The following is a 16,426-nucleotide window of genomic DNA, read 5'->3' on the forward strand; positions in this document are numbered from 1 at the left end:
AAAAAAAAAATCAAAACAAATTTTAAAAAACAATAAAATAAGTGTTATAGGTATAATGGATACAAGGAAGTATGTCACCCTTACTGAGTGGATGCTACACACCTGCTCAAGATTGGAAAAATCTAAGAAAAACTTTTTAGAAAATGTGCTAATTAAGTTGAACATTAAAGGATAAGCAGGTGTTGGCATATTGAAATATCATTTTAGACACAGGAGATGAGGCAATGCAAAGCATTGTAGCTTGAGAAAGCAGAGAAGATTTCAAGTTATTTTAAGTATGAAATATGTTTAGAATGAAAGAACATTTACATTCTTTATGTTTAAAATGGAAAAACATGAATTGGAGTAAGAGACAAGACTTTAAGATGTGGAGGAGCTAAACCACGAAGTGCCCTGTATTGTACATTAAGATTTTATATTTTATCCTGAAGGTTATATGGATCTTAATCACTAGAACAGGACTTCATTAGACTAAGTAAAGAGTACTGATTTGAGGGACAAAAAAATTAAAATGCAGGTGGTGGGAAAATCCATACCAGTAGATTCTAGTAATACCTTCAAGAAATTAAAGCCTTAATTAAATTCTGTCAGTGGGGGCAGAGGGAAGAAATTAGATTTGAGAGCTATTTAGATGGTAAGTACAATAGGACGTGGTAATAAATTTGATGTTGAGGATGAAAGTGAGAAAAGAATCATAGATGACTGCCTCATTTTTAGTTAGGGTGATGGAAGACTGGTGATTCTATCCTGGGAGATAAGCAATTCAGGTAAAGAAGCAGGTATTGGAGGGAATGATGATGAAATTAGTCATGTTAAGGTTAAAATGCCTTAAAAGAATCCAAGAGTAATATCTTATAGACAGATGAACATGTAGGTTCAGATCACAAAAAAAGAAAAGAAAAGAAAAGAAAAAGAAAAAGAAAGAAAGAAAGAAAGAAAGAAAGAAAGAAAGAAAGAAAGAAAGAAAGAAAGAAAGAAAGAAAGAAAGAAAGAAAGAAAGAAGGAGGAAGGAAGGAAGGAAGGAAGGAAGGAAGGAAGGAAGGAAGGAAGGAGAAAAGAAAGAAAGAAAGAAGAAAGAAAAAAAGAAAGAAGGGAAAGAAAGAAAGAAAGAAAGAAAAGAAAGAAAGAAAAGGAAAAAAAAGACAAAGAAAAGAAAAAAAGTTCTAGGTTGGAAACTATATTAGTCTATTAGTCTGCTAAGGCTGCCATAGCAGAATATCACAATTTGGGTGGCTGAAGGAATGAAATTTAATTTTCTCCCAGTTGTGGAAGCTGGAAGTTCAAGATGAAGGTGCTGGCAGGATTGGTTTCCGGGAAGGCTTCCCTCCCTGGCATACAAACAGCCTGTCTTCTTGCTGGGTCCTCACATTGCCTTTTGTCTGTGCACATGCTCTTCTGGTTTTATTTCCCCTTTTTACAGACACCAATTTTATCAGATTAGGTTCCCATCCTTATGACCTCATTTAATCTTAATTACCTCCTGAAAGGCACATCTCCAAATACAGTCACACTGGGAGTTAGGGCTTCAACATATGAATTTGGGGAGACACAATTTAGTCCATAACAAGAACTCCAATTTGATGATAGGACAGACATTATTATCACTTTACAAATGTAAAGACTAAGGTTGAAATTGCTAAGTTACTTGTGCTGTCATACAGAGAGCACTGGAAATGGAATATGCTTAGTATCCTCTCTACATTCATGTGATATAATGGACAGGACAATTATTCCTTTCTGGCAAGTTCAGCCTCAACAACAACAACAAAAGCAACCACATCACACAAGTCAACAGAAATTTAGCCAGGTTGGTTCTGGAGGCCTCATAGAACACCGCTAAGTCTTTATCAAATTTCCAAAAGGAATGAGATTTAAAAGTACTGGCTGACTTCAGGGGATAAGCTATATCATGACAATGAGCAAGACTGTCCCAAAAATTTTCTCAGGACATCAAATACAGGTCCAAATCTCATGGATAATATCTCAGGGAACCTTTAATATCCTTATAGAATAAACCACGCTATTTGTGACCCTGAAGAATAAAGGGTGAAGCGATCACCCCGGCTGTGATTTAAAATGGATGTTCCAGGGCAACTAGGTATTTCAAAGCCAGCTTTTCCTTACACTTATAAACCTGCCCCTCTGGCTGTGTTCAAACACATGAATTGTTCACTGCACAATACGATGATTATCCTGCTTTCACCAGAGGGCTGTGCAAGAACAAAAGGCTGAGGGGTAAAGAGGATTTTTATTATTAGGTTGCTATTCTTATGAAACATTCATATAGCAAAGGAATTGCCTTGTATTAAAAGAAATTTTGTTAAGGAAACTTTATGAAAAAGATGCTTACATTGCCTTTAAAGTAACTATGCATGTATTCAGGGGAAAAAAAGGGAGAAAAAAAAGCTGAGTTAGGAACTCAGTTCAGAGCCGTATTTTCAAAAAGTAAGGGAAAATGTAGGCATCTATTGGACTAATTTAAAATTCCATGGTGGTGGATTTGAGTATTAATTATATGTCGAACAAAATGTATTTTATTATAGCTCATGTGCTAATGTTATTGACTCTCCATTTCTCTTTCGCCACAATCTGGAATTATTTGGAACCACAGGCCCAATTAAGATGGGTAGCTCAATGCACACCTGTTGTGCCTCCACTCTTCTAGTCTCATCCAACACTATTACTTGTTTAAATAAATCATAGGAGGCCAGAGCCTTCGAAATTGTGGTGTTAGGCTCATTTCTAAAGCGAGGAAAGATGGAGAAAAGGTGAGTCGGGTATATGATTTGCATTATTTAAGTAAATTCCATCTATTTTATTCTTTTTGCAGGCTAGGCAAGGAAGAGACAAGTATTTCTGCTTATAAATATTTCACACAAAAATATGTTTAGGTTACAAGCTCTTCTTTAAAAGTTCAAAAAATATAAAAGAAGAAAGGAACTATTAGTGGCATTTTTTGATGGAGTTTTGGCAGGGACTTTGTAGGTAGCAGAAAAAAAATGAAATGAGAAACTTTTGAAAAAAAGAAGGCAATCTGTAGAGCATGAGACTTCTTAGGGTTATGAAATAGAAAGCAAGAGAAAGAACTTAAAGAAAATCACCATTAGAAAGTGGCAAAAAAAATAATTCCTAGATTGTGTATTAGTCTCAGGCTGAATCGTCAGCTGGTACCTGTGTTAGAATTATCAGGAGATGGTCTGGTGAGATGGTGAAGAGCAAGGGCTTAAGAGTCAGAAAACTTAAATTTGAATCTCTGGTTCACTAATCAGGTAACTTTGGGCAAGTTTACTCAACTTGCATAAACTAGAATATCCTTGCCTGCAAAATGGAAGGAATCTTACCTGGAGCTAATATGAGGATTACCTAATACAGCTATGTAAAATGCTTTAAAAATGCTTGGCATAGAGTACATGCTTGATAAATTCATTGAGGATTGAATTATAGAACCCTAGAGCTGGAAAGTAGCTTACAGAACCTCACAAACTCCAACATTTTACAGACCAGGAAAGTGAAGAGCTAGAGCATTAAATTTCTTGCCAGAGGTGATATAGGCAGAAAATTATCTTTCAAATCATGTTTTAATGGTCTTAGGACACTATTAACAAGCTTGGGCTGCAATAAACAAACAAACAAACAAATAAATAAATAAATCTTAGGACACTATTAACAAGCTTGAGCTGCAATAAACAAACAAACAAATAAATAAATAAATAAATAAATAGCATAGACTCTGTGCCCTAAAAAACAAGGAATTTATCTCTTGCAGTCCTGAAGGCTGGGAAGTCTAAGAACAAGATAATTCCGTTTTCTTATGAGGGCCTTTTTCCTGGCTTGTAAATGGATGCTGAATGCCTGCTCACTGTGTCTTCACGTGACAGAGAGAGCAGAGAGCTCCAGTCTCTTCTTACAAAGGCATAGATCACATTATGGGGGTCTCCACTCTCTCAACGTCATCTATACTTAATCACTTCTCAAAGGTCCCACCTCCAAATATCATCATATTAGAGGTCAGGACTTAACATATACATTGTGGGGGGGGACACAAACATTCAGCCAATAACAGACACAGAATATGCTGCTATGGGGTGAGTCTGGGATAGTGGTTAAGAACTCTGGGTTCTCGTTGTAGGACCATAGACAAGTCCCTTAATCTTTTAGTTTCCTCACCTAATAAATGTTAGGGGTGGGAGAGATTATCTCAAGTGTCACTCAGCTCCATACCCATGTAATATTATTCTCTGAGAATATGAGTGTAATTTACAGTGAGAGGTACGTGCTTGGAGTAAGAAATACAAGGACTAATGGGCAGGACACAACCGGAGAGAACAGAGCTACATGGAGTTTTTGGCAAAGAAATAGCAGCAGGAGCAGAAGAATTCTTGGGGAACAGGGAAAGAAGCAAACCAGAAAGTGCGAAAAGGGAAATGAAACACAGGAGGGCCTCATAGATAGCTATCTCTTCTAAGGTGTGCCCAGGGCTAAAATTCCATCTGTTTTGTTTTGTTTCGCTTTAGGTTTAATGAGCACATATGGAATATAATAGGAGAGTTCTGAAAGGGGTCGCTAACAGCTCTTCACAGCTTGCTGCTTAATTTAGGAAAATAATTTTTAAAATAAAAATTTTCACTAAAGCAGTGAGCATGTTTTGGAATGGGAGGAAGATGACAGAGTTTCTGCTCTTAAATCACATTTTCAGTATATTTAATATGTGAACATCTGAATACATGTGAGTAGACCGGGAGAAGTTTTATTTATTTACCTGTCGCTCTCAGGTTGACTATGCCCTTCAGCAAGATGAGTGGAAAGGGTTCTGATTCCTTATCAGGAATCTTTTGGGGAATTTATCTGCTCAGCATAGTTTTTGTTTGTTTGCTTGTTTCTCCATTCATAGCTCCCAGCTGATCCCGAGAGAGCATCATTGCTGTACAACAGTAATCTTGATTACAGATGTTTACACAAACTGGGTGTAGTCTATGGCTAATTTTTCTTTGGAAAAAAAATTACCATTTAAGCTTATAATTAAATATGTAATTGGTCATATCTGTTAAAGATTTTATTTAAATATGATGAGAAACTATTAATTATAATAGTAAACGAATACCTATATCCACATATATGCAGTGTTAATAACCTATTACTAAAGAAACGAGTTTGATTTCTTGAATGCAACTCTGTGCTTAGCAATGATCATCCATAAATGAAACCAAAGTGGACACTGCTCTGTAAGAACAGTGCATGGTGGCAAGGGAATAAAGAAAGGCAAAGAGAAAAATTTCAGCCAAGTCTCTTAAGACTTTTGGGGCAAGATCCTTCAGTCCTTATTCTACATTCTGAGGCTTTTTCTCTCATGTAATGCAATCAGTACATTTCCTGAAACTGTATTTCTTCATGCACTGACTCTGATTTTTACGTGTCTCAACTAGTTTACTTTAAACTGGCTGAGGTCTCTAATAAAAGTTTTTATTATTTTTAAAATACTATCTTTGCCTTTCATATTTCCTAATTAAAACCAAGGTTGATTCCATAGTTTCCTGGTCACTCTTAGATATCAAACAACTCCCATCAATTTTGTCCAATTTAAAATTTCACTTCCTTCTACTTGACACATATCTCCTCCCCATTCTTCAGCCCCTGCCAAGCTTTAGCTTAGGAGAATAGCAGGAGGTAGAGGACATGGTCTGCTGTTTCATTCTTCTTCTCCTGTCTCGTTTCTAGTTCTAACTTCTCTTGACTTTGCAGTAGGGAGAAAAGAGAGAAAAGTGACCCTCACACTTGATGGACAAGCAATTGCAATTCCCTGTCCATGCTCTTTGATTTTCATCAAGGCCTACTGTGGGGTCACTGGCAAGGCTAATTACCTCATTTGGGTAAGTTCTCTGAGCAGCCTTACAAGACCATCCCACCAAAAGATTTGAGTTTGGCTCAACCCTTTCCTACACAAGACGTGGACCGCATGTAATTACCTTCTGCGTGTTTATTTAAACCTTGAGAAATTTACACATCCTTGCTTTGCCAAATAGTTGGAGTTCAGGAATGCAGACTACTCCTTTACTATCCCTTCTCTCTATCCTGCTCTTGCATTTTCTTCCTATTCACAAAAGCCCAGGAGAAATCAACAAACCCTCTCTCAGAGCAGAAATCTAACCTGGAAATGAAGCAACAGAATCCCACAGTCAAATAAATGGCTCTCTTTGAGCTTCTCTCCTCACTGGACATTGCAGAGAGAAGTGGAACCACACAATTCTTCACTAAGCTGATGGCTCACAACTCTTAAGCACCCTTTTCCTTCAACCCCACCAGCAAATATATACTAAGGTCCAGTAGGGGAGAAAATGCTTGGTGTACCATACCTACTGACAGCCACTTAAGTCATCTCCCAATAAGTCCTGAAGAGAATGTTTGACCTCCTGTTGTTTCTCTGTCCATTCTTAAAATACAGAAACATGTCATCTCATTTCTTTAAGTCTTCATGGCCAACTCCAGGGCAACAAGGGAAGTTCCCACTCCACATGCTGATAGAGATGCTTCCTCATCCTAAGCCATTGGTCCCCTGCCTATCAACCACTTCAGTCATCCATCTGTGACCACTAGAGCAGAGCTCTTAGTTTTCCAGAGCAGCAACAGCATTGCCTTGCTCACTGCCCTCAGCTAACAGGCCCTTTGTTTAGTCCTGTGTTATGTAAGCTTTAAAAAATCTTGCCATTGTCCTATTACACGCATTCGTTCAACAGTTTTACTTAGAGAGAATCTCTATTAGATACTCAAACACTTGGCTGGACAAAGCAACAGATGGTACATAGGCCTATTCACACTTTAAAATGAGTGAAAAAGTATGTTAGTAGTAATAAAATAACAATAAAATTACAGCAGTATAACAGTATACACATTTCCAAAAGGAGCTGGATCAAATCATTCTTGAAACATCCTTTGGGGGCTTTTTATGATTCGTAAAAGAAAGCCATTTTTATTACTTTTATGGGAATTTTTTTTTTATATGAAATAGTATACTCAGATTGATCACTCATCTAATTCACCAGACTTGGCTCCAGATGATTTTTGTTTATTTTCAGTAATGAGGTTTGTGCCCAAATATCCTCAGGGCTAACATGGAATGTTTAAAAAATATATTTCATAGTCTAAGGGCAATACAAACAAACAAATGAAAGCAAAAACAAAGCAAAGGGAAAATATAATATGAAATTTGGCATATTTATTAGTTTTTATCATAGCAACACATAGCCCCAAAGCTTCAGTGGCTTGCAACAAAGCTTTATTTTTCACTCAAGTAGCACGTGGGCTGCGGACCTCCTTGGCTCCACTGGACTCCACACAGCAAAGTTCACCTCTGCTCTACATTGTCTTCTCATTCCAGGACTGAGAGAATAGCCCCAGATGGAACATGCTGTTCCCATGGCAAAAAGTAGAAGTACAAGAGGCCAAACCAATCCATGATAGTACATTTAAATCATCTGCACAGACATGGACATACATTTCATCCAGTCACATCCTATTGGTCAAAGCGAGTCACGTGGCCAACCCTGACATGGGAGGGAGGAGTCTATGGGAAGACACTGAAAGTTGCCCAGCAAAGAATGTGGATGTATAATCTTTTTCAGAGGAGAAAGCCTAGAGTTGGGAACAACAATCAAATCTACCACATAGTGTGAGCACAATGGGAACATCATAAGTTCAAATATAACATTCCAAAGAGACTCTTCTAAGATGGTGATAAATATAACAAATAAATATCAGATATATAAATTATGGTATGGGAATAAAATTAAGTCAGTTACATACCTTATGGACTCCTCTCATATATTTGTGTCCTAAATATGTATACAATCTCCAGAGTTTGAATTTCATTATTTTCTAAATTTATTCCCTTTTAATAGTTTTCTATTTAAAGCTGTTACAAAATGGTTTGTTGACAAATATATATTGCATAACAATTATTGATTTTAAATTACATTTCTTCAGGCTTGGTCCCTGAAATGCTCCTTAGGTACAAATTCAACAGAAGTTTAGTGCTATATTTCTGAAAGATCAAATCGATATTGAAGGATTGAACTAGTCATAAGAAACAGTTTTCTTTGCAAGGACTATAAAATGCATCAAGTTTAGGGAAATATTCAATCAATCTCTTAACCACTGAGAAATAAAATAAGGTTGTAAAGGCTAAAGAAATATACACTTTTTACTTTTTAACACACTATTGAAATCTTAAAATTAATCATTCCATATCCAGAATTGGATTTCAGCCTATGTCCGAGGGTTATTAATACACTTGACGAAATCACATTGGGGAACAGTCCTGTGTTCACTAAAAACTGGTCTACTGAGCCACATACCTTGCCCCATATAAAGGAGGACCTGGGAAGTGACCTGAAATCACTCATCTTTTTGTATAGCTCGGTTTTCTTCTGCTCCTGGATGTTGTTGTCCCTCTTTACTCACAGGAAATATACAAGTAAGTAAAAATTTAAGGCAGTCCCTAAGATGTGGGATATCATGCTGTTGAGAACTAAAATTAAGACCTAAATTATGAAGCAAGGAGGGCTGGGACGATGCGATTACTCTGCTGTCCTGCTGGTAGACTGATGAAATGAGAACTATCTGTCCTTTTCCTGTGGCTCTAGCAAGTCACTCACCATGGGTCCAGAAGCAGCTATGCACATGAAGAAATGGAGAAAAGCTCTAATTTCAGAGGGAAAATAATTTCATGCTAGCTGAGGTTTGTGACTATCTTAGGTCTCTCTGAATCCACCATGATCCCCTTAATTTAGGAAAACTCATTCATGATATCCTATAACAAATGGGCTTAGTCTCCTGGGTTATGCGTCCTTCTCTTCTTACTTTCTGCCTCTCATACCTAACATTGTCAAAACCTTTAATCAGCTAGATTTTATGCATTTACCCTCATTTTCATGTTGTCATTACTTACAGCCTATAAGACACATACAAAATAATGCCAAATTGAATCTTCCCTGGATCTCAGACATTAGGATAAACAGGTCTCTGGCATTTTGAGATTTATTTCAGTTTGTAAAGAGTCACATTGCTGCACACCAATGTTCAGAGCAGCATTATTCACAGTGGCCAGGACATGGAAACAACTGAAGTGTCCTACGATAGATGATTGGCTAAAGAAGCTGTGGTACACATATACAATGGAATATTATTCAGCCATAAGAATAGATGAAATACTGCCATTTGCAACAACATGGATGGACCTCGAGATAATCATGCTAAGCGAAATAAGCCAGACAGAAAAAGTTGAAAATCACATGATATCACTTATATGTGGAATATAAACCTAAAAGCAACAAATGAACAGGACGAGCAGAGACTCATGGACATGGACTATAGACTAGTAGTTACCAGAGAGTAGGGGGTGGAGGAAGGGGGAAGGTAGACAGGATAAAGAGGGTCAAATGAAAAAAAAGGTTGACAGAAAGAAATCTAACTATGGAAAGTGAACACACAGTGTAAATATATATATGCCTTACTGTTAAAGTATACAGCTGAAACTTATTGGATTTCATTAACCAATGTCACCATAAAAATAATTAATTAATTAATTTAAAAAAAAAAAAAAAGAATTACATTGCCTGCATCTTAAAAGCCCAAATCTTTATGCCAAGTCTTACTTGATACTTCTTAGTAAACTTGACCTTAGCTTTAAAATATATACATATATATTTTACTTGGCATAAGTAACACTGTTTCTCCCAGGTGACAACATCTTTCGAAAAGAGTTTTCATAATACTCAAGAGAGGGTGGCCAGCTGTTTTCTATAGTCTTACAAAGAGAGACAATATGTAAAAAATACAGCATGAGGAATTTATCACTTCCTGTGGTGAAGGTCATTGACAGAAAACTGAGTGACCTTCCGCTCAAAACTGTATAGTTCAACTTTCTCTGTAGTTGTTTACAATTAAGGGATGTGCTAATTTCTCTTACCAGTAAAAGTTACTGTGCCTCTCATGATCTCAATTCAGCAATGTGTGAAAACAGACTCTTTACAAAGTTGGGTAAAGGCCACAGAGCTTGAGCCAGACCTCAGAGTGAGAACACGTCATCTTGAAGAGATGCAGGGTTTGAATGAGGCATATTCTACAAGGAAAATAATCACGATGTTTTTTAAAACACAGTTACATATTCTATCTGCAAATCTTCCTCTTCCATTTTATTTTGAGCAAAGAATCAAACTGAGTTTTTCCTCCTTGAATTAGCCACTCATGAGAGAAGCAAATACATTTCTTATAGAATAAGAATTAAGAATTATTATCAACACGAACTATATAATTCTGGCAGTTCCTATGACCCTACACCCAAAATATATTTTTCTTTAATTATTCTAGTAAGAAGTTGACTTCCATGCAGAATAACTGTTCTTTTTATCACATACGTAAGCAGTCAGGTTGTTATAGTTATATTTATGCACTAGAACAGGTTAAAAATAAAAACAAGTAACTCAATATTCAAAATGTATAAAAATTCTGGCAAGGATCGATATGGGATATAGAAATACTTTACTCATCAACTCCCTATCTCACTGAAACTCAAGTAGACTATAAAATGATATATTACCAAGGTCCTCAAAATACTATGAGAATCTGAGAGGTATACAGTTCTATATAAAAATGTTTGCAGTTGTACACGTGCATGCTTGCATTTACAGCTTTCCAGTTCACACTAAAACAATACTCATTTTCTTAGAGCCTTCAAATAATTCACTTGCTATATGTCTGACATTTCAAAATCTCACCATAGGGGTGAGTAGGAAAACTTTTTATTTTCTACTATTCCTCTTACTTTGAAAATACATCTTCAGGCCCTTGAATTTTTTTAAGATTTCCAAAAGCAAATAAGAACTATCATTCAATTCAAAGTTTATATTTTCTTTGGGAAAGTAAAAGAAGTGCCAGAAGATTAGTTGGCTTCATAACAATGACAAGGAAGAAGCCCTCACCTAAAAAAAGACGCAGGCTCATTCAATTAATTTTTTTAACTTAAATGTGTAGAAACAGAAAACAGAACAAATAAAAGTAATATGTTTGATAGAGCCTCTGTAACAATATGTATTGGGCAAAATGCAAAATTAGGGATGCAGCATGAAATCCTTCTATGTTTTTTGGCTGCTATGCGTTAAATTCTTTTTATTTTCAGTATTCTATTCTCACAACAATTTTCTTCTAGTTCCTTGAATGGTAATTATTTTTCAGAGAAGGAGAAGACTAGGGACCAGTTAAGATTAAAAGAATCGATCAGAAGAGGTTAACATTCAAAAGAATTAGTCTTTTTTATTCTATTTCAGTGTTTTAGGGCATGATAGAAAATGAAGTTTAAGCATATTAGATTTAGGTTCAAGGCAATAGATATGGCCACATAGAAGACTGAGTTTTCAAATATTTGTCACTGTTCCATTATCAAGCAAAGTATTCTTACTTTATGTTCTATGTCCCCTGCCCCCTTGTTTGTGACATGACCAGAATGCCAGGCAGTGACAGAATTTGGCTTGGGGAGGCTGCGAGATACAGGTGAATTGTTTTTTGCACAATGTCGTACATTGTGAGAGTTATTACTTTATTTTACAGATAAAGAAAAACATCTCAGCCTTGTTAAGTAAATAGCCTAAGTTACTTGTAAGTTGTAGGACTGGGACCTGAATCCAGAAATGTCTGAGAACAAAATCCATGCTCTTGCCTTTACAGTATCTTCCCCCAGATAATCAAGGGGAGGTGCTGGCAGAAAGAGCAATAAATAAGTATATGACAGTGTAGGGACATTATCTTGTAAAAAAGCAGAAAAAAGTGAGGTTAATGGTTGAGCTACTATATAGTCACTTATGAATACTATTTTCTAAAATTCTTTGTTCATATTTTAATGTCAAAAATATGTTCTTAAGATAAGTATCTATTACAGAATTAAGGCTAAAAGAAGAAAAAGTGCATTGTGAACTGAAATGAGAAAAGGCAGGTCGCTTATTAATTCTTCGCTTTTGGAATCTCATTAACTATCAGATGGAACTTGATGACTGCCAACAAATAAACAACATTTCCCTCCATTCTAGGCTGTTACACTTCCCAAAGCTACCAAATACAGATTATTCTGAAATGCACTTATTGTTTCTGCTGAAGGTGGTTAAAAAATCAGCTTTGGATGCAAGAATTATTTTTCTCTCTTTCCTTCAGGCTGCTAAAGGATGCACAGAATGAAGCTTATTTTAAAAGCTGGTATCAGAAGTTGTTGGCTGCTCTCCAATTCTGTGCAGGAAAGGCCTTGAGTGATGAATTTGCCAAGGAGATGAAACTTATAAAAATTCTGGGAGACATTGGGGAAAAAGTCAAGTCTGCCAGTGACCCTCAAAGACAGGTTTGTTGAGAAATCAATATTCGTGTAGTAAAGTGTACTTTTTAAATATTTGGTTCAATTAAGTTTTAATCGCATAGCTTAGAAAGCAAATTCCTTGACTATACTTAGTTATAAGACATTTACACCAATTACTTTAATAAAGTTTTTTTCATTTTACTATGAAAAGAAAATTTTACTATCCTAAAATTAATGATAATGTCTATTACCAAGAAATTTTTTTTAATCTAAGTAGTCATGTACCATACAGAGAGCACCTGACAAGAAGAAGCCAACTTAAAGAAGGTTTGACTAAAAAGACCAAATGAAGTATCTTCCTCAAAATGGCAGCATAGCTCAGACTCAAAGGATAAGTACACAAGGGAACTTTTTAGGGTACCCTTGTCTGAGGTAAACAAACGCTAACTCTAGACTTTTCTAACATTGAACTAATCAAGTTCACATTTTTAAAGACGTTTTCCCAAAACAAATAAGTTACTTAAATGAAATAAATAAATAAATAGTGGTGTGGATAGTAATACTTTTACACTAAGATCCATGGATAATAGTTAAAATATTGGGCCTCTTTCATTAATGATTATTATGATGGCCTTGGCTATTCTTTTTCTTGATCTAATTGAAGAATATTTGCTCTTTTTAATCATCTGCATCACTAGCTCCTTTTACTATGAACCATTAAGTAGTTTCTCTTAAGTTAAACATTCTAAACAGAGGGAGATAGTGGACATCTATCCATTGTATTAAGAATATCACTCAATAACAATTAAGTACTTACTACAGACTAGATGTTAAGGATAGAAAGATGACTAAAACATCAATTTTGTCCTCAAAAGAGCTCATAGTTTCTCTCTATCCACTATTTAAGATCAATAAGAGTTTTCAATAAAATGTTATGAAAATAGTAATAGATAAAATATCCCAGAATTCTTTTCCAGCACAAGATTTTTCTTGCTGAACATCACTTCATTTGGTAGAAATGCCAGGAGCTTTGCTACTTTACCTACCTTAAGAGATAATGGAAAATAAAAAGCATACTCATGAAATTTATTGTTAAATGGGAGACATAGAAACTCTGGTTACACAGAAGAGACTTAAGGCAAATAACATGATGGATAATGCAAAAAAAGAAAAATTCTATGGTTTCTCCATATTACTGCAAACTCATATTTTTCTAGAGAGAGACAAAAAGTTGAAAGTAAAATAAATTGGTTTAAAATTTACAAAACCTATGTATAGGTTTGGTTTTTGTTTCTTATGTTTTTAAATCCCTCATATATTTAAGATTCATACTATAGACAAATAATTATGGTGCCTTTTTGACCATTTGCATAATGTTCCAGAGTGATATTGATATTATTCTCTCAAATAAATGTATTTCTTTCACCTTGATTGGTTGATTTTTTGATACTATCTCTTCACATGAAATCAGAAAAATAAAAAGAAAGAGGTGGGAGAAGCATTTATAATTTCTCACCATTTAAATTACTCTTTGTTATTTTTTTTTATTTTTTTAAAGCACTAATTAAATTTAACTATATGAAATGAAGAGATTTAAAACAAATGAAGAGAGCAAAGACTCCCCGCCATGATATTCTTCAGGCAAATCTAGGCATTGATAAGGCAAAGGAGGACAGACAGAAAGAGTGCCATAGTGGAATTTTGCCTCATTTTTTCCACCTTCCTCTTCTGGATTCTGGAAGCAGTAGACGCTATTATTTTCCAACGAGCCAGGAAGAAGAGCTAAGAAACTCTTGAGATTTAATTACGCATGATTAACCTGCTATCCTCATTTTTACAATTGGGCTTAAAGAGTTTTCAGAAGTGGGATAAAAGGAGCTTTCTTAATTTCATATTTAGTAAATTTTTCATATATATTACTGTTTCTGATATTAGCAATTGTCAGCAATTAGCATTTATTATATGAGCATGTCATTACTGCTCATAATATATGTGAACTTTTTCTAAAATGTACTATTACTATTAAGTGTGAATCTTGAGAGTTACAAACTAAGATTTTGGGAAATTATCAGAAATGCATCATTTTAATAATTACTTAAAGCAGAGATTGAAATTGGTAGGCCACAGGTCAAGTCCAACCCATCGTATTTTGTTTGAAGAGAACAGTGCTTTGGTTTGTTCTCTCTCTCTCTCTCTCTCTCTCTCTCTCTCTCTCTCTCTCTCTCTCTCTCAAGTTTACAGCACCTGGCATTCCCCTCTCATGAATGTAAAATCCTTTAGAAAGGGCATGACTCATTAATTCCTCATTTTCTGCAGCACTCCCTTTTATAGCCTACTGCCTCCTCAAGTGTGGATACATCACTTACTCGACCCTAAAGCATGCAAGTGTGCAACCCCTGGACACTTAAAGAGTTCTTAAATTTAAGCAATAGAAAAAAAAAATTACAACTTGAAAGAAAAGTCAAGTTCTCTACATTTTATAAAATGCTTTTTCTTATGATTTTTCACAGGAAGTACTAAAGAAAGAAATTGGCAGACTAGAAGAATTCTTTCAGTATATAAATACCTGTCATCTTCCTCTGAACCCTGCCTTATGTATAAAGGGGATTGATCGTGATGTAAGTCAATTTATTCAGTAAATAAGTTGAATATTTTTGTTTTGTATTGTTTAGTTCACTGTATATTTTTGAAATGGCAAAGCATTTATAATTTTATTATAATTATTTTAAGAAAAAATAATGGAATTCCATTCAAACCATGTGTCCCATTTGATGTGCCGTGACTAGTTGGGATCACATTAGTTTCATCAGATGATTTATTGGCTTAGAAACAAACTATACATCAGTTCAGTGAAAAAACAATAAAGCTACTTCTCACTGAATCGGTTTCTCAATTTATTCAAAATGGTTGATTTGGTGACCCCAAGAAGGCTGAGTTTAATCTCACGCTTATTTAGATTATGTGCACACCCATGCCTAATACACTAATACATCATTAGCTACAACATCTCCATTTTGATTTAATTTAAAATTCATTGATGCTCCTGTGTCAGTGTATCATATAATATATTTTGTGATTTTACTCATGCCTGGAAAGCCCTTCCTGGTGTGGGCACATTCATGAACCCCTTCTCTTCTTAAGCCTCTATCAGCCACCCTTCTCTGACTTAGAAGCAGAGAATCATTTTTTCTGTTTGCCATGAGCTTTATTTTTCTTCTTCTCAAAGCTCAAGAGTGGAAGACACTAACAGAAAAAAAGATTGATAAGTGAGATTTAGAAGTAAAGACATTAAACTATCATGCATGCACAATAAATCTTACTTAACTGAAGTTATAAGGCAATCAAGATAACAAATTCAATAATTAGGAGAAAAATTAGACCATTATTAGTATGAATATAAAAAGTTTTACTGAAAACTTGATGCTGTCACTTTACAATGTTGCCGCTACAGAGACACCTTATAAACTTTCCTAATATGCTACATAAACATATTTTGAAAATCATTGCTAAATAAGGCATGAATTCTATAAACTGAGATATGTCTATTTGGACTAAAACCCAAATTATCACTAATTTTTAAAAATGGCATAACTTTAATAATGATCAGTATTCGCTGATTAATGCTGAAGATATATGGAAACTCAGCATTTCAAAGATATAGTGTCTAAAGTAGAAAGAACAAAATGGATCATTGAGTCCAGATGTTGATTTTTTGTTTCTGCTTTCTTGGTTTGTTGCTATTTAAGGAGTAGACAATTTTTCAATTAAAATTACATTTTAGAACATGGGGCATTGGCTCTAATGGGTGGCTGCTGTGAGTATACAGGTGAGCTGGCCAGACCAAAGATCACCAGCCTAGGAGTCATCACCAATAGTGCTGTGGCTAGGACCACACTCCTTCCTTGCATCAACCTACAGCCATCAGTACTTTTCTTGAGTCTAGGAAGTACCCCAAGTGGAGACACTTCTTTGCCCCATTTGCTCTGACCAGCTGTGCCTGGCACAGGGCTACCACACCTGTGCATACAGCAATGAACAAGGCAGATGTGGCAGGTGATGCTCTCACTTACAGAACTTTTTAGTCTGTCCTCCAGT

At 35.4% G+C, this 16,426-nt stretch overlaps 1 protein-coding gene across 1 annotated transcript in view; it reads left to right on the forward strand.

Annotated features, from left to right (window-relative positions):
- The window catches only part of PIK3C2G (phosphatidylinositol-4-phosphate 3-kinase catalytic subunit type 2 gamma), a 269,937-nt gene that overhangs the window by 137,397 nt on the left and 116,114 nt on the right, over positions 1-16,426 (forward strand). The window contains 2 exon segments of the mRNA XM_025047424.1: positions 12,196-12,376; positions 14,842-14,949. Coding sequence (XP_024903192.1) covers positions 12,196-12,376; positions 14,842-14,949 — 289 coding nt within the window.

This window comes from Pteropus alecto, unplaced genomic scaffold (assembly GCF_000325575.1).
Source record: "Pteropus alecto unplaced genomic scaffold, ASM32557v1 scaffold103, whole genome shotgun sequence".
Classification (NCBI taxonomy): Eukaryota; Metazoa; Chordata; class Mammalia; order Chiroptera; family Pteropodidae; genus Pteropus; species Pteropus alecto.